This window comes from Haemaphysalis longicornis, unplaced genomic scaffold, assembly GCF_048455015.1.
Source record: "Haemaphysalis longicornis isolate Haplotype H1 unplaced genomic scaffold, Haemaphysalis longicornis Haplotype H1 scaffold_2, whole genome shotgun sequence".
NCBI lineage: Eukaryota > Metazoa > Arthropoda > Arachnida > Ixodida > Ixodidae > Haemaphysalis > Haemaphysalis longicornis.
The window spans coordinates 4,949,584-4,975,287 of NW_027526295.1; the positions used below are offsets into that span (position 1 = coordinate 4,949,584).

Sequence of the window (25,704 nt, forward strand, 5' to 3'; positions counted from 1 at the left end):
GGCCGCTTAGCCGCCGCCGGCTAAGGTCCCTTTCGCTGCGCCATCTACATTGTGCTCCGCGAGTTATGGACATTAAGAGCCCGCAGGAGAGAGCGAAGTCGGCGCTCCTGTTTATCTTTCTCCGTGAAAGAGACTATGCCCAAGTGTTGGGCCACCTGTTTAATATCTAGATGCGCACCAGCCTCTCCAACCGTTCTTCCGGGCCTTCACCAGGGGACCCCTGAAGGGTGGTGGTTCTCGGGGCTTGAATGATGGCCAAAGTGGCTTCTTGCACTGTAGTGTTGGTGGCGGCAGTGTTTGCCTGGGTTCCTTCTGGCAGGACAGCAAACTTGGTTAACTCGGCAGCTGTATCAGCCTTGAAGTGTGTAGAGAGCACTTACCTTAGAAGAAAGAAGCGAGGTTCTCGTGTGTCCAAGGTACAGCTGTCCATTGATAGATTTGACATAGGCATGGGAAACTTAGTCATGAAAGGCTCGTTTGCATGCGAGTTGGGAAAGGTTGCACTTTGGGGCTGCCTGCACATGCGCCCAGCAGGACGCCATCTCGTAGCAAGCGGAATGTGCCCATCGCGTGTCACTGTACCCAGTGAAAAGCTAACGGAGGTTCTTTTAGGAATTGGCGTTTATTGCGTCGAACTTGTGCTCAAGCACCGAAGAAACAGTCAACAGGCTGGCATGCATCGTTGGCGGTGCTTGTTTTCCACTGTTGTGCTATTTTTACTGAAAAATCGGTTTAAATTGAATTCAACGAGAAAGTGGTAGTGATTGCAAACCCTTTTCCTAACAACAAGATTGCGGCAAGCAAGTGAGAAGGAAATGCCTTGAAAATGCACTGAAAACAAACCAGAAGAGGAGGTTTGTAGCTGTGTAAATCCCTGGTGAATTACGGGCAGCTGTTTCCTTCCTTGTATCACAAATCTCAAGTGCGCCTTGCAAACAAAAATTTTTTCATACGTATTGTATTTGTTTGTGCCTTTGTGTATGCCTCATGTGGCACTGCAATCCAGTCATTTGCATGGAACACTTGTCAGCTCTCCCGTGCTTTTTGAACACGCAGACCAGGTCATCAAAGGGACAGTAGAAGTTTGTTCAGTAAATTACACATTGCTTGTGTGCCTTGTAATTTAAACAGGCTGTGGGATTCACGGTCAAGAGGACAGCCAGCACTGACTGTCAACTATTTCGATGAGAGCACTATTTAGAATCCTTCACTGCCCCGTGAGGTCAGAAAAGTTGAGAAGCCATGCCCTCCATTACGAAGCTGGAAACGTCGGCCCTCCCACTAACCTCTGGATTGGGCTGGGCTGGGGCTTTTGTGGGCCAGCCTTTCGGTGCCATTGCTAGGATGCATCTGCGATAAACTTGAGCAGGCGGTGAAAAAAAAGGAAAAGCTCTCGTCTTGTGTAAACTTGTTGCACTTCCGTGGTGTGAGGCAGCAAACGAGAAGGCCTGTGTGTGGGGAGCTACAACAGCTGGTGAACCCAGCTGACGCTGTGGTGTGCGTGCAGGTGGAGGTGAACGAGAAGAAGGACCGGGTGAACGACGCGCTGAACGCGACGCGGGCGGCCGTGGAGGAGGGCATTGTGCCCGGGGGCGGCACGGCCCTGCTGCGCTGCCTGCCCGCCCTGGAGGCCCTGGGGGCCGACAACGAGGACCAGCGCACGGGCGTGGGCATTGTGCGCAAGGCCCTCAAGCAGCCCTGCATGCAGATCGCCCAGAATGCGGGCGTCGACGCCGCCGTCGTCGTCCAGAAGGTCGTCGAGGGCAAGGCCGACTTCGGCTACGATGCCATGCGCAACGAGTACGTCAACATGATCGACGCCGGCATCATCGACCCCACCAAGGTGCGTCGGGAAGGGCGTTGGTTGGTGTAGGGAGACAGGGTTCCCTGGAGCAGCAGTGCTTTCCCCTTGAGGGCTTTCAAAATCAACTTTTTTATTTCTTTGTGGATTCCGATGAAAATTGGCACTGCAACTGGTAATACTTCTGTGATAACACCGTAAAAATTTCAAGGTACTATTTTGATAACTCTTTTATTTAATAAATTTTCTTTCTGTTCCGCTTGTACCGAGCTGGAGCAACTTATAAAACATGATAGAAAACTTGTTCAGAGTGCTTTGCATTCCAAAATGAATGGATGAGGTCGTGACAGTTCTAGAATTTTTTTGTACAACACAATGTATTTTAGTTTTCATTTTTTTAGAGGTTAATGTGCAACAGGCATGTCGACTGTGAACGACTATTTGATTAAAAAAATCACAAAAAACAAACCGGGAAGACCAAGAGTCACGACCTGAACTGTTCACTAAGGAATGTAATGCAATAAAGCAAATGAACAACTTGGTTGCGTAAGTCACGCTGATTTCAAAAATGCGTTTACTGACCACGAAAACAAGCAGTCTTGACAGAAGGGCAATAACGGCAAGTTTGGTTTTGAAACCTGCAATGCCTGCGTCGTCTGGCAACAAATGCAAGCCAGAAATCCAATATAATCCAATACGATCCAATATAATAATTATATCAACGGGCGGTCGGTACTCGGTCCGTGCGCCGGTCTCTCGTGTCATTTTCAGCGGAGGTTCGCGTTTGTGCTGCGTGCCATGCCTGCAACTTTACTTTGATGGGATGCCAGGCGCAGAGTGCCAGTTTCAGTCTGCGTGGCTGGAACACAGTGAATATCGTCACGGGGTGAGGCCGGAGGCTAGCGGTCCTTATCGAGCGAAGTGCGCAGTATGTCGGAAGTTGGTTGACATTGCAACACAATAATGGGGGAGTCTGCCTTGAAGAGCCATTAGAAAAGTGCCAAGTACCGATCCAAAGTTGTGGCAGGCGAGGGCTGCTCTTCCACCACGAGGTTTTTGCAAGCGGCAAACATCACAGAAACGACTTTTCAGTGGGAAAACACGGAAACATCCTCTCGAGCTGTGACCATTGATGAAGATTGCGGAAGGCATGACTCCGTGATTGAAGCCGAAATTTTGTGGATGATGAAAGTTGTGCGTTATACAGCTCCAGTGGGTCAGTTTCTGAACTATTCTACAAGATTTTTCTGGATAACGATGTCGTAAAAAACTTCACTTGTTTGGAAACAAAATGCGCGCACGTCGCGGGCCATGGTCTGCGCTCATTTTTCACTTCTCAAGTCTTAGACATGATGGAGAAATCTGACCATTTCGTTGTCCTTTTCGATGATACGTTGAACGAATACCTGCAAAAGAAACAACATGATGTTCACGTGAGACTGTGGAACAATGCTGAGGTGACAACAAGATATGTGTCATCGGCATTCGTGGGTCACAGCACAGCGGGCGTTCTCATGAAGAATTTGACGGAAGCGCTGGTGTCCTTTCCGATGAGCAAAATTGTACAGCTTTCCATGGATGGTCCCGATGTCAACCGGAGTCTTTTCCACAAGTTACAGCAGCACATGAAAAATGACTTCTAAGTTCAGTGTTTGGATAATGGATCGTGTGGCCTTCACACAGTGCATAATGCCTACAAAGCTGGAATGCACGCAACGGGCTGGCCAGTTGACGCGTACCGTATTCTCACTGTTTCATGATGCACCGGCCAGGGGTGAATATTTTGTTCAAGAGACAGGGAGCAGTTTGTCTGCATTTGCTTTCGTATCTCACCATTGGATCGCGAGCGTGCCCATTCTGGAAAGCGCTCTGGCCACTTGGGAGCACTTGAAGCGATACACTGAAGCAGTGAGTGGCCGCAGGCTACCCGCGCCAAAATGCAGAGCATATGAAAACGTCGGTGCTTTTTTAAATGACCAGCTGCAAAACTGAACTTTTCCCTAAATGTTGCAGCCTTTCCTGGCTGTTTTTCCAGAGTGATTCTCCCGAGACATTTTTGCCGGCAAAAGAACTTGAAAGTGTTCTGAGGGGCCTAAAGCGCTCCGCAATGACAGAAGCCAGCAGCATCACGAAGCTGCTGCGAATTGATGTTGAAGATGCTGCTTTTTACCATACCTGCCAACTCTTCCGAATTTTCCGTAAAATGTACGCATTTTGACGCGTCTTACGATTTTACAAATCCTGCCTGAAATCTTGCGAATTTTCAAAAAAACTGGGACCATCCATTTAAACGACACTGTGGAACCTGCGCCACCACGAGAAAGCAATACGTAGTCTTGTTATCACCATCTGCGAAGCTGCGATTTCTGTCGTCTTCTCGGGGTGGGCTACGCAGCGGGGTGAACTCGCTGCTACCTCGGCAAGCCTGCTTATAGCATGTTGTCCACGGGCCGGTTACGACTTCCATGTTCGTGGCGCTCTTTGTATGACTGCCACGTCCTGTGCGTGGTACGACTGCGGTAGTTGCTTCGCAGTGCAAAGGCGGGCTCGAAGCCGCGAAAGCACTACCAAGTGTTCTCGAAATCGTAGATATCCGAATTTGCTGCCCTTCCCAATGAAGTTGCTGCTCATTACTCTTCAACACTGACAATTTTCATGTATGGTTCTGAAAACATGAGAACACGTGAAGAAAAGGTGAATCATTTTAGACTTAAAAATTCAAGTGTGCTGCCCACCACTTCTCCCAGTCCGCAGATATTACGAATTTCTATGTCACCAGGTTGGCAGGTATGCTTTTACGCAGAATTTGAAAAGGTGGAGCAGCTGAGGAGATTTTGCAAAGCAGCAAAGCGAGTGCCGGAAGAAGAAGAAAAAAAGAAAGGAAAGGCCGGGAGGTCAACCAGGTGTAGAGCCCGGTTTGCTACCCTGCACTGGGGGAATGGGGCTCAGGGAATAAAGGGGGGGGGGGGGGAAGGGGGGGGGAAAAGCGCGCACTCTAGTCCCGTTTCGGGCACTATAGTCTTTCACGCAAGTTCGTTTCACTCGGGAAATGTAAAAGGGCTTTCGTTGCCTTCTGCGAGGTCGATGGTAAAGACCGATGACTTGGAATAGTTTCCACCGTAAATGGTTGATTGTCCAATCGGCTCAGCGCGGTGGCAAGCACGCTCCTCTCTGACGAGTATTCGGGGCAGCGACACAGCACATGTTCTATAGTCTCTTCCGCCCCGCAAGCGTCACAGTGGGCGCTGCTGGCCATCCCGATGAGGAAGGAGTAGGCTTTCGTGAAGGTCACTCCCAACCACAGTCTACAAAGTAGAGTGCCGGAAGTTCCTGGTGAACCTGATCCGGGAAGTGTGAGGTGCCCTGTTGTTCATGGGCTCATGTTTCGACCCCTGCCTTGGGAAGCTGAGAATTGTGCCTGACTGCCTGATCGACAACCCTGAGCACAAACGAGACATTGTGTGCGCACGGTTTTGCCTTGGAAAACTGTGGAAAAGGTCATGAACGTCAGGGCACTTTTCTCGTGCGGCTGCTGAAGCACGATGCTTCTTCCTCGCAGTTCTGGGGCAGGCCTCAGTGGAAAGAGGCTTCAGCATCCACAGGCAGGTTGCGGTCGAGAATTTGGCAGAGCTGTCGCGTATCTGCGAGGCTGCAAAAAACCATGGCGGCCTGCTGAACGTTCCCATTTCAGAAGAGTTAAGCCCGGCATAGGTATCCAGAAACAAGCACTGTCATGGCAGACAACTTCAAAGAGAAAAGAGCCCAATACAATGCAAGGGAGGAAGTCAAAGCTTCAAAAAACTCAAGTGCCTGCTGGAATCCACGGACCGTTTTTCGGAAGGGGCTGTAGCGAAAAACGACTTCACCTACTTAGTCAAGGCAAACAGCTTTCGCCGAACTACAAAAGAAAAAAAGCTGGAGATAGCTTCTATATCCGTACTGCCCTCCAAAAGCACGGACTTAATGGCATCTGTCAAGTGGCCACGGTAGGAGTCCAGAACCAGGAGTTACTCCTTAAACAGCAGAGCACCGGCACATCACTGCCAAACAGTCCCGACCCAATCTTCGACGAGGGCACCACTCATCCAACCATTCTCGTGGGCTCACACAACGCAAGAGTCCTCCTCTTAAAGGGACCCTACAACACTCTTTGAGCAGTGCAAATAAACCTGCACGACGTTTAGATTACACTGTCAGGAATACCTGAGCCAAATATTACACGTGCACGTGAAGCGGTGAGCGCGCAAATCGATGTGAAAGACGCGGAAAAACCAACCGCTCTCTCTTCAGTTGCCCTCATTATGCATGGCCTAAGGGACGTCACATAGGCCATGGCTGCCCGACCGGCTGTCACTGGTCAACTTCGCGGCTAGATTCTCCCATTTCCGTCGTCGTCATCGCTGTGTACGAACCTCTTCTATGCCTGAACCTGTAGGCACAGTTTTGCCGTTTCTTTTGTGTTTTGAGTGCGCGCGGAGTTTGAGTGATGAGCTCAATACTTCCCTTTCAACGGGATCACTCGACTACAAACGTTTATTGCTTCAAAAACGCCCTACCAGCCCGAGCGCGCACTTGCGAACAGGCACCCATGCCTGCTTTTTTTGTGGCACCAGACCGGAAATAGGCCCCTCCGCGTTGCGGAGAAAAGGAGAAAATTACCCGGCATGTGATATATCGAAGGCCGCCGAAGAGAACGCCGCGAGCCGCCCCCCTCTCCGGGAGAGAGCGCGCAGCTTTCGTCGTGTTGACCACGGTCGAGTTGAGAGGGAACGATTATGCGCGATTTCTCATCGCACGTAGTTTCGTTAATTGTGAACGGATTTTCATAATTCTTGCGGGAGGAGATTTCTGGGACAATAGACTTTATCCCAAAATACATTACTAGTAGTCGATGGCAAGTGTTGCAGGGTCCCTTTAAAAATAGTGTACGGTGGCAGCTTTTGCCTCTCGGCCATGCAACGGTGGCGTGCTGCTTCTCGTGGCCTGCAGTTTTGACCTTGACTTCTTTCGTGCCCTTGTCATTCACAGTGTAGGTCGAAATACACCGGGGTCCGGTCGGCGTTGCCGATCTGGCCCACTCGGTACTCCTTTTCCACCTGCTTCTTGATGACAAAGTGCTGGAATGCAAACAGCTTCTCCTCAAAGTCAGGGGGCAGCTTTTGGCACACAGACGTCCGCCGTCACAGGCTAAACCCGAACCGCTTCGTAAAGCGAGTGACCCAATCCCTGCTGGCCTTGAACCGAGTCCGCGCAACGCCTCGTACGCTTGCGATCTCCCTCGCCTTCGCCTGATTTATCCGTCGTCACAGGAATTCCACCCTCTCTTTGCTGCCAGATAAAGTCAACGAATTCCTTGTCCACCTCGTGGTGTTGACCTTTCTTGGGTCCTGAAGGCCATTCGCTTGGCAGCTCAGCTGAAAAGTTCAATTCGTTGCTTCCGCCATCGGCGCACGTTGTTCTCATCGACGCTGAATTTGCGCTGTGCTTGAAGGTTTGAAGTTTTCTCGATTTCCAAGACTACCTTCCGCTTCAAAGCCGCGGTGTAGTGGCGCCGCTTGGTGGGTGCCATTTTGCCGCAAACACGGGCGCTTCTCGAGGTCACGCAGCAACGAACGCAAGCAGACACAGAGCACTCAGAGCCGAGTTCACAACGTTCAAATGAACAAAATGGCGCCTGCAATCCTGCAGGCTGCAAGCTTATGGCCGCGAGAGGGCGTTGAGTGGCTAGTGGTGACAGGAAAGCCGCACCCTCGAATCTAAGCCGACCCCCCAACTTTCGTAAACGACTTTTTTTTTTCAAAAGTATCGGCCTAGATACGAGTAAAGACGGTACCTGAGTGCGGACACGGTGGAGGTTGTGAACGATTGCGCAGTTTCTTGCGCACACAAGGTGTCGGAGGTTGGTCAAGTTCCTGTGCCCGCCCCAGGCCAGTAGACGGGCACTATTGACTGGCTCAGGCGCCTTGCTGGGGCTACCTACGAAAAGTCTGTCTGCCCAATGCTAGCCAAGCGCATGTAGGCAAGAATCCCAGGCTTTCGTGCGAGGAAAGAAACTTGTTTTTCCCAGAACCCCGAGCCATTTATTGTTATTTTCACCGTGCACTAGCTAAAATTATCGGCAGGCGAGTGCCGCCGCAGTTGGGTGTCATGGCAGCTGCGGGGATGTGCCTCACTTTAGACATCGAATTTAGGAACCAACTGCCTGTAAACTGACCGTCCTGATTTAGCGAAATAATTTTCAGTTGCCAGTGACTTAGATGGTGTTTTCTGTTGGAGTCATCTAGCGTCAGCGGGCAAAGTGCCCGGCCAGTGTCTACAGACGAGGCTGAATGATAGGCAGGAATGCAGCCAAGCCGCATGCGATGGGCCAAGAAAGGTTTGTACAAAAACTGCTTGTGGTTGCTGAGCAGAGCAACCAACGAAGGCTGCTCGAAACTTTTTTTAATGGGATGCAGGCCAACGGGGGCACTGGCGCAGTGGTGACTGACCCGAGTCTTTGCGTGTGCAGGTGGTGCGGACAGCGTTGCTGGACGCGTCGGGCGTGGCGTCGCTGTTGACAACAGCGGAGGCCGTGGTGGTGGAGCTTCCCAAGGAAGACAAGGCCGACCCCATGGCCGGCATGGGTGGTGGCATGGGAGGCATGGGGGGCATGGGCATGTGAGCAGCAGAGTACTCCCCTTGGGCCCTGTCTGGCAGCGCTGCAGCTGACTGGGACTGGCCAGTCTCCCGCTCGCATCGCAGGACTTGTGGGATGATGTAGTCCGGAGGCTCCGAGAAGTGCAGCCGCCCCCGTGTTGAGTGGTGCCTGGTTGGCTGCAGTGCTTGCCCACGGTCGTCAGGACATCAGTGTAGTGACTCGACAAACTGCTCGGGACCATCCCCCCCACACCCATTGTGTGCATAGTCTGGGTTTTCCCGCTGTCGGAGCGGGGAAGCCGCCCATTTTCGCCCTGTTATTATTGTTCATAGAGATGACGTGTAAAAATAAAAGCGCGATTTTGTCATTTTCATATTGAATGGGGACAAGTGTGGTGTCTTTTTCTCGCATGTGTGTACCAAAGTACTGCAGACCTAAATTCACATTCAAGATTCAACCTTCGGCAATACCCCTTTTTTCTCCTGTGCATAAGCCACCAGTGCGGCGCGTGTCCGTCCTCTAAGCTGTTAGACGAATCACTCTTGTTGGACTTGTGCCAACAACCAGTAGTCTGTGGCCTGAACTTGTAGTCCGGCAGCATGCGCATTCCAACTAGGAAAAGTGTATTAATGCACTGAGTAAGAGTTATGGTTGTAAGTGTTGTCAACTTTTTGTAGCGTAAGCTACACAGGCCGAGGTTGAGCAGTTTCGCGTGGGCCGTGAAGGGCCGTTCTGCACAAGCGAGGAGCATTAAGATTGGTTTGGATCGGATTGGATTGAATTAAAGTGGATTTTGTTGGATTGCAATGTACTAATCCAATTGGAGTACGGGTGTGTAGAGAATTGGGTATGCACATTCGCCGGTGTGTGCATTCCAGGGGAGTGACATCATAGCCGCGGCAGACGCACTGGCGCCGGCGCGTGCCTAGCTGTGCGCCTCCGTTGTGCAGTAGCAAAGTCTGACGCTGCACAGGAGCCACTTGATAGCCGTTTCGCGTGGCTCCTGAAGAGCTGTGCTGCGCATGTGCGAGGAGCAGTGACGACTGGACCAGATTGGATTGGATTGGAAATCGTTTTAGCAGCAGTAAGCATAATCTGCTAATCCTAGACAACCAGGAAACCTCAGAATAACCAGCTGAGCCTTGGCCCACGATACGTATACCCTGGCATAGCCGAGCTAAGCCACTGCTAATTTTTCAGGTGGTGGTAGCTTCAAACTCTCAATGGCTTGTTTATCACAAATGTCGGCTAGTGCCGGGGCATGACCAAAGTTGGTCTGGGGGCGTAGGAGTTGATGAGGCACAATTTGTGGCTGTTGCCTGCAGTGTGTCCAACGGCTGCAGCATAGTCCCTGCACAATTGCCTTAGCTGCCACAGGCGAAGAATGTTCGAGCTCCCCGGAAACGGCATCGAGCACGGTTACGGGGGTAGCTCTGCGAGAAGCGTGTGCAGAACTTCATTCACCCTGCTGGTATTCCGAGTGCCCCCTCCACTCGAGCCTCCAGTCTAGGAGATCCTCGGAGGAGATTTTCGCATGCAAAAGGCATCGAGGGAGCACATTGAGTGGAGGACAGAGTACAGTCACTCATCTCGTGATGCTTACCCACCTCGCGTTTTGCTGGTGTAAGACTTTTTATAACACAAAACATCAAATCTTTTGAATGCACTCGCGGCGTGACTTGCACTATTGTTGTTTTCCTTTTATCTCACCGGGGCATACATTGCTGGCTTCGCAAGATGCCGTGCAGAGGCAGAGCTGATTATTGCTAAGACTTTTATCATTATGTTGAGATTCATGTTCTTGTGGAAGGGTTAAACATGGAACGTGGAAGGGTTAAACATTACAGAATTCCCATCTGTGGTCTACGCATTGCTGTCTACAGAGAAAGTATTGTTACAGAAAACAGCTGTATTGTAACTGATTTTACCAACGCTATCCTGAAATCACTTATGTGGCAATTGGCTTCCAAGGTGACTTCAACGTTGTGCAAAGTTTTATCCGCTTTCATGATTGCATAGTTCGCAGTGAAGTTGTAAATATTGCGGAGTTCCCATCTGTTCCCGTCACTATGTGTGCTGCGGGAGGGGCACGGGAACTTGCCGTGTTTGTCTGCTAGACAAGCACGACAAATTCCAGTCCTTCAAAGTTTTAGTCAGCTAATTTCTGGGAAGCTGGCAGCATTGCAAAATACAAGCGCATTTTCTTTCGTGCACTCCGTAGGCTGTGCTATATGTATATAATACCAATGCACGACTTGGGTAAAAAAAGGTTATAAATTTTTTACTGGGTAGCATTCCCCAACAGCTAAGAGCATGTAACACCTTTGCACAGGGATGCGCAATTGGTGGAAGTAACACACAATCGTCGTAACTGAGTAAATGGAGAAAACAAATTTTGAACAATCGAGCAATATTGAAATAATATTTTATAAAAACGGAATAAAGAATATGCATCTCCCAAAATCATGCTAGAAAAATAGTCTGGAAAAAAGCACTCGAAACACGAATAAATAACGGTGACCGCGGACCAACTGTGTAATCCTGCATTTGTACGATAACGATTGGAGGAATTAATCCACCTAATCGTCATAATGGTGTAAATGGTGTAATTAATTGGGCAGAATCCCTGCTCGGGGCACCTTGAGCAATCTTGGTGATGGTATTGGCGACACCACGGATCCCGAGCCCCCCAACATAAGTTGTGACCTACCGTGGTAATGTGTTTAGAGGTGAAGGGTAAGAAACCACAAGCGGTGGCCGTCGGAGCCCAGGGCCCGTTTGCCCGAACGCAAAAAGTGTGGGAATAAGTTCTCAACTACGACTGTAGCGCTACGTAGGTAATAAGTCGTTTGCTCAAAACATACAAACGCTAGGTTAAGGTAGCATTTGTGTCGGGTTTTCTGGCAACCGGCTTATTTGCCGTGGCCGAATTCGACTTATTGGCGTCTTATTCGTTAGCGGGAATTAAATGGGGAACTTATGCGTATGGGCAAATGGGCCCAGGTCAAGCTCCAGCAGATGCGCTCCCCGTCTGTTTACCAGGCAGGGGCCTCCGGGACCTCTCTCGGTATCAGGGTAACCCGAGCGAAGAAAGTACCCCCGTCCCCTGCTATAGTATGCTATGCTATACTATGCTATATGGTATTGTCTAACCTAACCTAAGCACTTCAATGAACTTCGTGTTCATTGAAGTGCTTGTAGATGGTCACGTGCCATCGTTCAAGGTGCCCAGTTGTTGAGCGTCCAGTTGTTGAGTCTCAGTTGTTGAGCGTCCAGCATTTCCCAGCACTTCTGCCAAGCTTCGGGATCCTGAGGGCAAGCTGAAGGGCCTGGGCAATGACGTCCTACCAGTTCTGGGAGTGGGAACCAACAGCCCTACTTTGACGTGGCATGGCAATTAAGTTGGCCAAGCGGCAGCTTTACGTCTTGGCAGTGGGTACAGTTCCTCTGCTTGGCTGCCCGCCCATTTAATCCCTGGGCGTCTGCAAGTTTTTAGACTACGTCTCCAAGGCTCTATAACCCTGTGGTCAGCCGAGACTTGACTGTCGCTATTTTTTAAGAACTTGGAACGCTTCCTACACTATCTGCCTGAAACTTGACGCGACTCTTAAGCATACGGGACACCTGCCCTTGCGAGGTGGAATTGGACAAGCTAGAACGGGATGGTGTGATTCGTTGCGACCAGTATGTCCGTTGTCCAAGCTTCTTCACTGAAACAGACTGCCAGCCAGCGCTCGTGCTGCCTCCGCGGATTCAACAGTTCAGATTGAAGCTGATACGGTTCCAGTTCCAGGTCCTCCACACACCCGGCAAGCTTCTAGCCACGACAGACACTCTCTCGTGTGCACCGCTGGATGATCCTCCACCACGGCACTCTGCTGATCAAGTTTCGCTCTTTGTTGGAGAGCTCACTTCATCTCTCCCCGGAAAGATGCCCAAGCCGACGATGGCGAGTGCAGCCTTCTACTTAAATACTGCACCAGGGGCTGGCCTAGGCAGTCAGAGCTGCCGCTTTCCTGTCAAGGAGTAGTGTCCACGACGGGGGGCTTCTGAAAGAAGTCCGCATTGTGGTGCTGTTCTATGCTTGATCTCATTCCTGACACGCATCAAGGTATCAACCGACGCAAAGCCATTGCTTAGGAGTCGGCATGGTGGGGAGCAGCCACATCGAGACCCTCGTCTCTGTGTCAGATGTGCTGAAACCCAATGATGGCTTCTCAGATTCCAAGTCTTCCCTGGGAGGAGGTTGGAGTAGACCTTTTCCACCTGAAAGGTCAAGGTTATGTTTTGCTGGCTGACTACAGGTCACACTTTCCTGAAGTCATCAGTATGCGCTTGACCACGTCACCGGCTGTCATTGCAGCAAATCATGGCGTCCCAAAGGTGGTCCGTAGTGACAAGCCACAGTTCTCAACCAAGCACTTTTCTACACTCACACAGGCTTCGAGCATGTCACCAGTAGCCCCAGGTTCCCGCAGTCCAACAGCGAATTGGAGAGAATGGTGCGGACCATCAAGGACCTGCTGCGCAATGCGGATGATCCTTACTTGGCACTGCTTGCCTAGATTTTCTGTGCATATATATGCCTTCTTTTCCTAATAAATCTTAGTTGGAAGCAACGCGTGTCCCTGTGCTCTCTCGTCGTCCCTCGTTTATGTTTTGCGCTTCAAACGGTTTTGCAATGGAATACCAACTTGCCCAGAAGTCCGCCTTAATCAGCTACAGGGACACTCCGGGCATCAACAGGGTAAGCCCTGCACGACTCCAAGAGTTCGAGAGAGTTCCAAGACTTTGCAGCAGCTCGAGCTACCATGGCCTCAGTCCTTCAACCTGGGTAATCAAGCCAGTCGAAGGAAGCAGGAAGCACTGGACTTCACCGAAGGACAACGCCCCCTCAAGTATGATGAGCAAGTCTGGGTGCGAGACATAAATAGCCCCATGTTGGTTCTGCAACCAGTGTAACGTCCCCGGTGCTAAGTCTTGGAGACCCCGAAGGGAGTTACCCGACGTAATCGGCTACACCTCGTCCCAGTGTCCAGCATCCCCGTGTTGGAGGGTCTGTGTTGGCAGCGAGTCTAATGCCAGAAGGCCAGAGCTAGTTCCTCCTACGCAGTCCGTTTCGCTTCACCCCAGTCACAGTCTTCAAGTGTTTGCTTCTTCGTGTGTCTGGGCATGGAAGAGTGATCCCGAGGCCCAGCAGGCTGCACTTGCGATTGTGTGGTGAAGCACCGTGTGTGCAGTGCTCATCCCAAAACAAGGGCACTTTTGCGACCAAGAGAAATAAAGCCGTTGTCAGTTCGTGCTTGGGGAACGCACACTTCCTACAACAGCCAGTGCATATCAAAATCGACCCAAATCATCAGATCAGCTGTGCGCCGCCAGACTGAGCTGTATGCACCAAATACCTGGCGCTCCATGTTCGCATTTTCCCCCATCGCGATTGGATATGCTGCGGCTACACTTCCCCAACTCACTGCCGGCAGCGCATTCGCGCCAGTCGACGACGACCCCTGCTAGCTGCTTGAACCTCGGAGCAGACGACGCGCTGGAGGCGCGTCTTCTGCTTTCGCAGGGCACATGGACAGAACACAGTGCGGGCGAGACCAAGTGCAAAAAAAAAGGGCCAAGTCAACCTTCTTCCCTCCATGCCTACAGGCAAACGTCATTTTTATTTACTTTCTGAATGAGCAGGTGAACGCTGAAGTTTGGGCTTGAGCCCAAATAGCAAGAGAGCATGGTTCCCTCAATTGCACTTTGGTACTATTTTAGTAGTACTGTCCATTTCTCGTGTGCTGCCATCATGTTTGCTGCTGTGTCACCGCAGCACAGTTAGAAAGTGCTTTGTAGATACGAAACTATAAAAATGGCGCAACATGTTTTTGAAGCCCCTAATAGAGAGCAACTTTCGCTTCGATTAATGAAAGTTTGGAAGAACTCGAAAATGTCCTTTGTTTATATTAGGTTTTTAATTTGAGAAAAATGAGACTTACCTGCAATGCAGCACATTTTTCACAGAAAATCCTTTTTACAAATAAACTAAAATTTGCAAGAATTAAAAAGGTTGGGGGAATAATACTTTAGAAAATACAGCTCCCTAGCTTGTTTAGATACAGAGAAACAGGGCCTGACATTTTGGCAATATTTGAAGATGTGTTGTTTGTAGATTTTACTGGGAACTTCAGTGAAAATAAAAAATGAGCACATCGACTCGTTTGAAAGTATGTATGCAAAATGTCCACAGAAAAGTACCTGCGGCAATAGCTGCAACAGTTTGTGTTTGATATCATGCAATGCATCCAACGTGGCTTGTGGGCCGAGCCAGCTTTTGCAGTTTTACTGAAAAGGGGAAATGTCTTTTCCCTACTCACAAGGTTAACCTGTGCTCAAGGAATAAAATTTTTGCCACCATTAAACGTGCATGCATGTCTCGCGAGAAAAGCCTTTTCCTCCACAACACTGCCGCAGGCTTCGCCCGAAACAGGACTGCAGGATCGTGCTCAAGGCGGCACAGAACTTGCCTGCCCTCATCCAACTAAGAGCTTGCGGTGCTAGTCACACGGAATCACGGGGAAAAATCACTTTAATCATGCGCGCCCAGTGGCTGGCACGACACACACCACAAAGTTCACCAGTTGCTCTGAACAGCCGTGCATGTGCAGTACGTACACAGCACCCTACTCTATTGCGACACGCATCGCGGACACAGCCCTGCGTAGGGCCATAGGCCAGAGCGCACGCTCATCGTAGGCCCATAGGCCAGAGCGCACGCTCATCGGGACTTGCCCTTCGCAGGCCACAGCAGACAAGAGGGAAACACAAGGGACATGCGGCACGGCTGAGCTTCACCGATCAGTGGGGAATGCCTACACAAGCAACAAGCTTGACATGGGCCCGCTGCACGACTGCACCTGGTTGCCCGTTTTCTTCCTAAAATATTCCTAGGTGGTCAGTTTGGCTCGTAAGATCCACGATGAGTGTCTCGGGACGACAAGTGCTACCATGTGGGAAGAGCTGCAAAACCAGGGTTCAACTGTGTGCGTACCACATTTTCAAGTGTACAACCAGCCCCTGCATTTAACCCACACGCCATGGGGCATCCTAAGAGAAAAACAAGAAACGTCTGTGCATATTTCCCGCAGAAGTGACCGACCACAAATGCAACCTTCCAGTCATACCGTAAAGTTACGTCATACTTAAAGAGCACTCAAGAGGAGACCCTGGTATAATCGGCGTAAAGAAGAGAACTACAAAAAACAGCTTACGCACAATGTTTGCATAAATGACCTCGTTTGCCTCCATTTCTGACCTACGTTGCTCGAACTTGCTCCCTTTCCCACGATGTGCTGTGGAATCAGCCGCTGCCCGCAATATCCCAGCGTGTGCAGGTCACATTTCACTTTGCCGCATGTCAAACCTCACCAAATGGATTGAGCTGTGGAAATGATCCACGTCACGGCAGAAGTGTAAGACGTTCTGCACTTTATATTGCCCCTTTGTAACACGAAATTTCACGAAGCCATACTTTATGTGGCGTGGAAAGTAAAGACAACTCCTGGGTCCTTTGATAATGCAGGCAGGTAGCATCTGGCAGATAGCTGACCAAGAACCTCGCTGCAATGGGGTGGCGCAGCACGGCACTGCATCCTGGTGTCAAAACCGATTGCGTACTTGTTGTCAGCCTGCAAAAGATACTCCGGGTGTGTGGCTCCCATCAATACAAGAAAGAATCGTGCCTCGCTGCTGCGTCTCTGCTGCGCCCCCTTATGCTGGTGGACCTTGGAATGGCAACACGGCCTGGGCTGAACAGGGGAACTTTATTTGCCGCAGTGGGAGCAGGGGCGCTTGGGGGACCCGTAGAGTGCCACGGCACACACGCTTGGAGGTAGTGGTGGTTGCTGAGATCAGGCTAGGAGGAGACAAACCAGCCGGCCGCCTCGTACTCCTCCCGGGTGCGGGGCTGCCCCACAAGGATGGCCGAGCCCCGGAGGGTCGTCTGCGTGCCCGTGGTCTGCGTCCGGGGCCCCGCCGTCTGGGAAGCGGTGGACAGCACCTGCGCAGCACGTCCAGCTCCTGCACTCCCGTGCCGACACACCCAATTGGGGCTGCAAACTGCAAAACCCTTCTCCCCTGCGTGGCCACGAGCTTCTTCCGTGGCACACACCGGCACTGCCACACTGCCCTGCAACGCCCCTGCTGCTCACCCGGATGGTGGTGTCCCTGGCGGCCCGGTCCACCTGGTCGGTGAGCATGACAAAGGGGCTGGTGGCGTCCCGGGTGGGGCCCCCGTGCGACGAGGGCGGCGGGGCCCCCTCCTCCTCCTCCCCCGCCCGGCAGATGGGCCTCCTGCAACAGCGCAGTCCACTCGTGAGCCGGCGCGGCAAAGCAGCGGCCGCCGAGGAGCTTGAAGCGGTGGTGCTACTCACAGCGGGCGGCAGATGCACAGGGAGCCCCGGTTGGTGCCGTAGATGAGCCCCTCTCCGGGACGGGGCAGCCAGCGCACCGAGTTGAGGCTCACGGGGGCTCCTCCCCCCCCGCCCTGCTGCTGCTGCGGGGGGCCCGGCTGGCTCAGGTTGCCCACCTGCTGCAGCTGGCCACGGGGGCACTGCCGGGGGGGGGGGAACAACACTAAATGGTTGGGGTCGCATAAATGGTTAGCTGAAGCGTGACCGAAGCAGAACGGGAAAGCAGCCTGTCTGGCGATGTATAAAAGCTCAGTCTGTGTTCTTTAAATAAGATCAGCCCACAGAAACTTTTGATTCCCAATCACTTCACATGCCCAGCCACTTAAAAACTGTTTATCTGAGGAGGTTATTTTACACTGGCAAAGAAGAAAGGGTGTCCTTTGCTTGAGGGAGGGAGGTGTCCTCATTCCGGGGCCCCTGTAGCTCTGGCCGCACTCGTGGCCCGCATCAGCGGCTGTCGCTAATCTGGGTCCGAGCTGAGCAGCGCAGCCTCCCACTGGTGCTCAAGAGCTGGGTTGGGTATTCGGGGAATGTTAGGGCAGGCCCGCATCATGTGGTGAAGGGAGGCATACTGAGCCATGCAGGAAGGCCATCTGTTTGAAGGGTGCGTGCAGTTCCTGGGAGCGGGAGGGTGCGTGTGTCTCTCGTGAAGGACTTGTGCAGAGGAGGAAAGGCTTGTCGGGTGAGCCACCTGCGCTGGGGCGGCGCTGGTGACCACGAAGAGAGGCCACGCTCTAGAAGAGAGCCCAGCATAGCTCTAGCCGGGGGTGCGTCTTCTGCAGGTGTGGGTCGATGACAGGCGTTGCCATCGCTGGCCAGTGCACATGCTTGGCTGCATCCGTGAACCTCAACCTGACGGAATTTGGCTCTCGCCGATACTCGCCCCGTACGCTGCTCGGGGTGCCACGCTGAGTTTCTCCCCGAGCTCGAGGTCTTTACGGCCCAGTGTTGGTGGAATATCCCACACGTCTGCCAGTAGGAGCGAGCGTGGGACGTTTCTGCTGGCTTATAGGGTGTGCTTTGGACAACTAAAGACAGGAGCTTGCCAGTTGCTGCGGTGGGTGGTAGGCTGAGAGCTTGCTTGTAAAACATTTACTGATGCTTCCACAGGCGTCGGCAGGGGGGTGCAAAAGGGGCCCTTGCACGCCCGAGCCAGCCCAGAACAACTGCTCCCGGCAACGCTCAATACAATGGGTTTGCCCCCTCCAAGACAAAATCCTGCCGATGCCCATGCATGCTTCTCCAATTAACTCTCACCGTTTACAACTCTGGTGACGTCACAAAACGTAGCACCCAAAAGCATATGGGGTGTCGGCAGCTGTTTTCACGTTTCTAGGATTTTCTGCCTTATTTACACTGCTAGTAGCGAGAATGGTGCATTTACATTGTCAGCACCGCAATCTGTCGATACAGGACAACTTGTTTCCACCCTCTAGGGTCTCTTTAATGGCAATGATGGCAACTTCCCCCACGTGTACGCACGTGCCTACATTGCATCTTGGAGTCTACACAACTGGATCACCTCCACACCCCCCTTTTCATTGTGAACAAGGCTTCCATTCAGGAGCTGAAGCATCTTTGTTTTTAGAAAATTTCGCGCTCGGAGTCAGTTTTTAATTGTTGTCCCATGTTATCCCGACCAGATCCATCCAACTCTTAATTTCAATAGCTGAGAATGAGTTCTGAAAGGCCCAACAGTACACACCCCATCTGCAATGTCAACTTTGTGCCCTTGAAGACACTTCGTAACTGTGCACCCGGGGCACTTTCAGGGCACATTCTGAGCACAAATACGTAATGGCTGTGCGGCCCAAGTCTGTACTGCTGTCCTGCTGCCCACTTTTCACAGTGTACCCATTGAATACTGGAAGACCCGACGTCCGCCTGAGGGCGAGAAAGTGTGCACGTACATCACGGCAGTAACTTCAGCAGCGTACCACTGAAAGTGCTGTGCCCATCATCCCGTTAGCAAAAAGGTTTCCGTGGCCCTTTTGAGTGCAGCAACTGCTACGCAGCAGGTCGCGACAGTCTGGGCCCCAGAGCACTACTCACCGACGACGACGACGGCCCATCCGAGTCGGCAGGGCTCAGCTTGAAGATCTGCGCCACCACCTGCACAGGCCAGGGCCCCCAAGTGTGGGTGTGCCGACTATGGTGGAAGCCAGCGCAGGGAGGGAAGGAGCTGGGACAGCAGTGGACGTGCTGCTGCTGCTGCTTACTACCTCTGCAACGCTTTCCTCACAGGTACTTTTCTCGCCCCACATCGGCTCCTCATGTCGTTCAGATACAGACGCAAAAATAACTATCAGGATCGGTGCCAAAATAAGAAAGGTGTTCACTTTTTACACCTACAAATACAAGCAAATGCGGCACTGCCTACGTCACACCCAAAGCCTCCGGATATGACAGCGCAACGCGCACACCCTACGATTGGCTGAACTTGCAATATTTTGTACAGGTCACTTTATCAACCTAACGAGCCTAAATGATGCTGTAGGGCACATTTTAAAGGAAGCATAAAACTTAACCGCAGATAGTGGCAAGGGCAGACACTTCAAGCGCTTGTGTGCCCTTTCAAGTACTTCCAAGCCGTGTTACGATGAGCCGCTTTCTCTGCTCTCAGCACCTGCAAGCGTACGGCAGACTCGGTGCTTTCAGTCCGGCCCAAGCGTCTGAACGTTCGGGGACGTGCTCTTCACTGGGAAGCACCATTCCATTCACCTTCTCCTTTTTTTCTCTCTCTAGCAGCAATCGGCTGCCATGAGACAAATTCAACCAAGCTATTTTTGATGGAAAGGCCTCCTGCGTCGGGAGTATTGCAACTGTGCGATAGCTCTCCACGAGTCAAACGAGCGAGCTCTGGCTTCACTTCTGGCAGTGCCAGCACGACGGGGCTCATCTGCAAGACCCGGTCGTGATGAACAGACGTCATCACTGCCAATATCTGAAAAATGACAAAAACTGCACACACACATGGTGCACAATGCAGTGGTGCCACTGATGAACGGTGATTTGGAGCAATTTTTGTATCAGTAAATTATTAATTTTGGAGCAATTTGGAGCACCTAAATGCCAGTTTTGGAGCACCTTGGAGCAACTAAACATCAACTGCTAGATGTGTCCAAAGCATCTCTCAACACTAAAAATTGACCAGTATCGTCCAGTAATTGATGTGGAGGTCGCCATTGAATGGGCTTCAATGTGATTTTCACACATGCGATCACAAATGGTGGACACAGCTGAAGAATAATGGTCTCCTTGTCCCTACCAGTGGAAGACTTTTTCAAGAAGTCACTGAAAACGCTTCATAGTTGGCAGGCTCAAACATGCATTAAAAATAGCTTTCACAGTCAGCTCTCCCAATAGCCCGAGAATAGCCAAATAGCCAATAAAGAAAATTTCTACTACCACAAGAAAAAGTAGCCAAATTAGGCTCTTTATAGCTCAAACTGGCATTCCTGGGGCAATGGGATTTTTTTTCCACTTATTTTGAAACAGTCGCTAGAAGTCGCCAGAAGTTTGATGCAATCAAATCCCCTAAGTATCCACGCAATAGCAAAAGTGCAACAAAACATAATTTTCAAGGTATTTAGTTCCTTTCTGGTGTGGATAAAAGACAACCTGCAACACGATAATGAATTTTGAAAGGCTTCGACAAACCTGCCTAGCAAAAAAACAACGCGCCTCTTTTCTAGTTTATTAATTGTTGAGGCAAGCCCTCGTGTTTTACTTTTTCATTTTATTAGATGCAGGCGCTTGCTAGCAGTCCTCGTGCGCATTTCCACGCTAGCTGGAAATGTGCATGAGAAATGCGCATGGAGCTTTTGCATGCGATTCGTGCGCGTCGGCGTTGCGCGTGCGATTTTTTCACGCCCGCGTCGACGATTCCACGCACGCGGCAGTTTCTGCCACGCTCAGAAAATGAGGCGCGTCGCGCGCGGCAGTGGGAGGAGCCTGGCGACTTGCCCCAATGGGGAGGCGCGTGCCTCATGGCGGCGGTTTTGAAGCGCTCGAGACAGCCCCGTCACGGCCGGCTGGCTCCGGTTTTTAGGATTACCACACCGGCAGGTATTGCATGGACGCTTTCACTAGCGACGCGCATGATGTTTTATAGTACCGATTTCGCCCACATTATAAGCTCCTTTACCACACAAGCAACTTCGTGCGTGCCTTGAGCGATGTTTTAGAGAGCGCTTAAAAGTGGTCGCTCGAGCTCCCCACACCACTTCGCGGCCGAAGCCGCCACCATGTTGCCACGCCGCGCGCAGCGTATTTACGCGGCGCGTTTTCGCGAGCAGAAAACGCTCCATGAGGTTCATGCTTTAGAGAGACTGGCCGTTTTTCACAGCCCGCTTCACTTGCGGCGGTCCCCTCCGCGAGCCCAACAAGCGAAGCGAGAGCTTGCAGCCGAGCGCGTCACGTATGCCGCGAAACGGCGCTCCCACTGGATCCCGGAGCGGAGAGGGCCGGCAATAAACGCCACCTAAAGCTACCTATTGTTTATAGGAGGAATTATTGGAAACTACAGCAAGAAGGAAAGTTTTTAACCACGGTACGCCAGCGCTGCAATGACTTGCTAGACGAAAACACTGTATCGGCGGTACAGTGACGGCGCCAACCAAACTCACCGCGGAAAACACGATGACGGGTGCTAGGGAGTTCAAGTTATCAACCCGAATTAGTTATACATGTCTAGAGACCACTGTGAAGTAGTGCTTGTAACAGGCTGCACGCGATTTGCGCAACACAAATTTTGGCGCACTTTTGGCGCACTTGCTTGCAAAATCGTGGTTTTTTATCAGGATGGCGCAGGATACCTCATTTGGCGCAAATTGGCGCATTTGGCGCAGGAGTGGCAGCACTGACAATGCCCAGGCATTGTGCACCAAGTTCTTGCACCTTGCCCGTCGCCCGAATGGAGGATCGGCAGTTCGACCCCGCCCGAGCCAAAATTTCTTTTTTTATTTTAAAGGAGCCTCCCAGGAGCGGGAAAAGTTTCACATTCACATTCGAAATCGGAAACACCCCCAACTACAGCCCGCTATGGTGACTCCATGTGAAGTTCTTTTGGCGCGCAGCGAAAGCTACAGAGCCGAAACACGCTGTCTTTCTGCGCAGCGGAATATAGTGCCGGCTTGCAGTTAAAAGACACTCTTAAAACGGGGTACAATGTCTATACTCGATACTTAAGACTTAATCTGAACACAGACGTGAACTTTTACAGTTGAAAATTGAGAGAAATGTGCTTTTATTATTACGCCAGATTCACAACTCAAAGATTCGCGACATGCGTCAACTCACTAGAATCCAGAGTAGATGGTGCCAGGTGTTCCTGTAGACTCCCTTGCCACAACAAGCTATCGTGGCGCGCAACATTTTCTTACACCTTTCAGGAGTCTGGGAAACAAGCCAGAACATGAAGGGAGTGTACACGGGGTTGGCAGGGGGCGGGGAGGTGACTTGCAAGCTGTATGAAGCTAGTTCTCACTGGAGCCAGGCGGCGCCACCAGCGACAGCTCCGGAGGGCTGTCCACCTTTGATTTGCTGTTACTTGAGCCAGCATTACCGTGAATTTCACTTCCTTTATAAAGTACAGCTAATTTTCCCTGATAGAAGCCCAAATTCCATGAGTTTTCCCCGAGTTTTTCCAGACTATTCAAAATCCCTGAGAATTCCCGGTTTTCCCTGTTTTCCCGGTTGGTTGACGCCCTGATAAGCCTATCTCGGGGCGTCCGTTAGCAAATCTATTCAATAAATTTTTTGTGAATCAATGCGCAGGCTCAAAATTTTGCCAAAACGATTTGCATGTCGCAGAAGATCGCTCCTGCTCAAAGGGGCCCTAAACAAGCTTCTGAAGGTCGCCATTTCAATCGTGCAATCGCTAGAGTACCCCATCACAACAACGTATACCAAATATTACACCCCTGCGTAAAGCAGGGGCTGCACAAGGATGATGCAAAAAAGATCCCTTCTTTTTTTTCCTTGCTTACCTACCGATCCTTGTTGCCATACTGCCAAGCTCTGACGTGCGGCAGAATGCTCTCATGCAGCCTTTATGACGCACGAAGCACCGAACAGTACGGCGCCGCTATTGGCGGGCCCTTTAAATACTGTACCCAATCAGTGTGCTTGGCTCTGGGGGAAACGCGAGCGCGGTTCTGGTGAGCGGCGCTCAGGCACCGACGGCACGGCATACCTCAAGTAGGGATGAATGCCAATCGTCGCCATCCGTCACACGAGCTTAGCCAAGTTTGTACATGTAGCGTGTCGTATGATGCCGCTACACGCGCGACCGCGGAAAACATCTGCCTGCTTGGTTGACAATCAGCCCACTGTGCAGTGGTGTATGCTTGATACAGCATGCACCACAGCTGCTAAAACTTGTCACCGCCCGCCAGAGCGGGACTATCGCTGAAGATCTGTTTATAAATGCGCGAGAGGGGGTGATAGTGCAGTGAAAGACTACGCTGGTGATGGTCGTCGGCGTGGCTTCGTAAAGCGGTGTCTGAATGACTGCGGTGATGCTAAGCCTTTTCTCCGACCTCGGAGGGACCAGTTCCCCGTGACCCGCACGCAGAAACGCTTGCGCAGGGGTTTGTCCACAATTTCTATTTTCAAGGGGGAGGTGGGGTTGAAATTCTTCTGGGGGACCTGGTGAAGTAGCATGGAATAGATGGGACAACAAAGAGACTGCACAGGACTAGCGCTGGACATCAACTCATCCCATCTATTCCGCGCAACTTAACCATGTTTCACAGTTTGAACCAACTAGCCCACATTTATGCGTTGACAAGTTTCCTCAGAGGGTGTTGGGGGATGTTGGGAGAGTGTGCATAAATCCCTGGGCTCGTGGTTGAGGAATCTTTTTTTTTTCGAGGGGAGTGAGGTGTTGGTATCCTCCTGGAGGGGGAGGTGTTGGGGGGCGTATAAATCCCTGCACTAGTGGTAATCTCCGATATCGCTCCTGTTTGGAACCCCCCTATGTGGCCTTCAAGAGCTTGTTTCCGCTATTATATGGGGCATACAGCCGCACGGCCTTTCCACACAGGCCGACCACTGACCGGCCCCTCGGAGCGGCAGCGGCTGTCGTAGGCGGAGCCAGTGGCTGCGTGCATCTCGAACTGGCCCCGTTTTTCTAGGTGGCCAGTGACGTCACAGCTTCACAGCTTCGGAGGCGGCCGTGAGGGGGTATTTTATTGCGGGCCCTTTTTAACGAACAATAACTCGGCTAATACTCAATGCTTTTAAACCATTTTTGCGGCAGGACATTCCTCGGATAGTACTCCGGCAATTGCGCACATAAAATCGCAACCTTTGGAACCCTGTTTAGCGCCCGCTTAGCTTCCATATTTTCTAGTAACTAAAGCTTGACTTTGGGGTGGTTGGGTACACCCGACACCTTAGGAAACAGCGCGACAAACTTGGACAGAGAGAGGGAATTTGATTAGAGTTGGCAATAAATAGAAGAAGGAAACAACATAATCAAACACCAGTGCGAGAAAGAAAATCGAGATGAACAAAGAAGCGCCGTGAACGTAGGGGATGACATTGAGGCGGCCCCTGGCATTACCTTCAGACCAGGGGCTGCCTCAACGTCATCCCCTATGTTCACGGCGTTTCACACCCCCTGAAGATAGGCGACAAGGCAGGAGTGCGGACAGTTTTTTTCAGCGCCCAACAAACTAGCCACCTTGTGCGCCATAGTCAATGATGGAAAGGATACCAGGGCTAAGAAGCATGAAAAACAGTGTGTTAAATGCGTGGACTGGATAGTATACGAGATCCCACTTTCGTGCGAGCGGCTCTACACAGGCCAGAGTGGCAGGTGCGTTAATGACCGCCTTCGTGAGCACGCATACGACATGCGCACAGGAACAGCCTTACACTGCAAGAATTGCAAAGACTGCTACCCCAAGCTCAACGAAACCCACATCTTAAAACGGTACCGGGATGCCCGATCCCGCGAAATCTTTGAAGCTTCAGTTATAAGCATTAAGGGGGAGGCATGCGCGAATTCGCCTTCTGTGGCGCTCGTTGAGCGGGAGATTTGTGTAGCTGGCTGGATGAAAAGAATGTTTGTGTGTTTTATCACATTTTATAGCCGACGCCGCTTTTCAAGCTTTGTTTATCTCGATTTTTTTTCTCGCACTGGCGTATGATGACGTTGTTTCCTTCTATTTATTGCCAACTCTATCAAATTTCACCAGTTGCTCGTCAGCGCTTCAATATAACCCGTTTTTTTCGAAGGCGACTGAAAAGATTACATATTGTAGGTTCTCTAAATATCTCTTTAAAAATAGTTTGCTTCCCTGTTTTCAACATGGTTTTCGCACGCATTGTTCTACCGAAAATGCGTTACTTAAACAAAAAAGAAACAATAGTACTACCGTATAATGCGGAATATAGGTCGAGATTTTTTACAGAAAAATGTGTCGAAAAGTCACCCCTCGACCTATATTGCAGTCACTGGCAGTTGTCATGTGGCGACCGGGCCACCGGGCAGCCCATTGAGCCCATCCACACCGCAAGGGCACCATCGCCACCACCATCAATCGTATGCGACGCCATCTTTGTTTTGTTGCTTCTCTCACTGTCGGCGAATGTGACCGTGCTATTTTCTTCTTGCTCGAAATGAGTTTAGGCACTTGGTGCGAGTTCACAGCAGCATTTAAAAGAAAAGTTGGGGGTTTCCCAAGGCCAATGACGTGTCCGCCTTGCGCCAGTTCGGAATCACCAAAAGAAGTATTGCTAGCGGCGTTAGCTGAAGGGGCAGCTCTGGGTATGCAACGCTCGGAAGGCATCAT

The 25,704-nt window shown here is 51.2% G+C and overlaps 2 protein-coding genes and 2 pseudogenes across 2 annotated transcripts in view; 3 read left to right on the forward strand and 1 right to left on the reverse strand.

The window, feature by feature from the left end:
- LOC144168701 (heat shock protein 60A-like) overlaps positions 1 to 8,818 on the forward strand; it is a 32,167-nt gene extending 23,349 nt beyond the window's left edge. The window contains exons 5-6 of the mRNA XM_077697638.1: positions 1,508 to 1,843; positions 8,310 to 8,818. Of these exons, the coding sequence (XP_077553764.1) occupies positions 1,508 to 1,843; positions 8,310 to 8,462 (489 nt within the window). The 3' untranslated portion in view covers positions 8,463 to 8,818. The remainder of the gene's footprint in view (positions 1 to 1,507; positions 1,844 to 8,309) is intronic.
- LOC144170868 (uncharacterized) lies at positions 2,370 to 4,550 on the forward strand (annotated as a pseudogene).
- LOC144168702 (uncharacterized) lies at positions 4,808 to 6,175 on the forward strand (annotated as a pseudogene).
- A 7,414-nt stretch (positions 8,819 to 16,232) lies between the features above and the next one.
- Positions 16,233 to 25,704, reverse strand: part of LOC144166949 (activating molecule in BECN1-regulated autophagy protein 1-like) — a 78,037-nt gene continuing 68,565 nt past the window's right edge. The window contains exons 13-16 of the mRNA XM_077696384.1: positions 18,953 to 19,012; positions 16,862 to 17,040; positions 16,640 to 16,781; positions 16,233 to 16,488 (exon numbers count right to left, since the gene is read on the reverse strand). Of these exons, the coding sequence (XP_077552510.1) occupies positions 16,345 to 16,488; positions 16,640 to 16,781; positions 16,862 to 17,040; positions 18,953 to 19,012 (525 nt within the window). The 3' untranslated portion in view covers positions 16,233 to 16,344. The remainder of the gene's footprint in view (positions 16,489 to 16,639; positions 16,782 to 16,861; positions 17,041 to 18,952; positions 19,013 to 25,704) is intronic.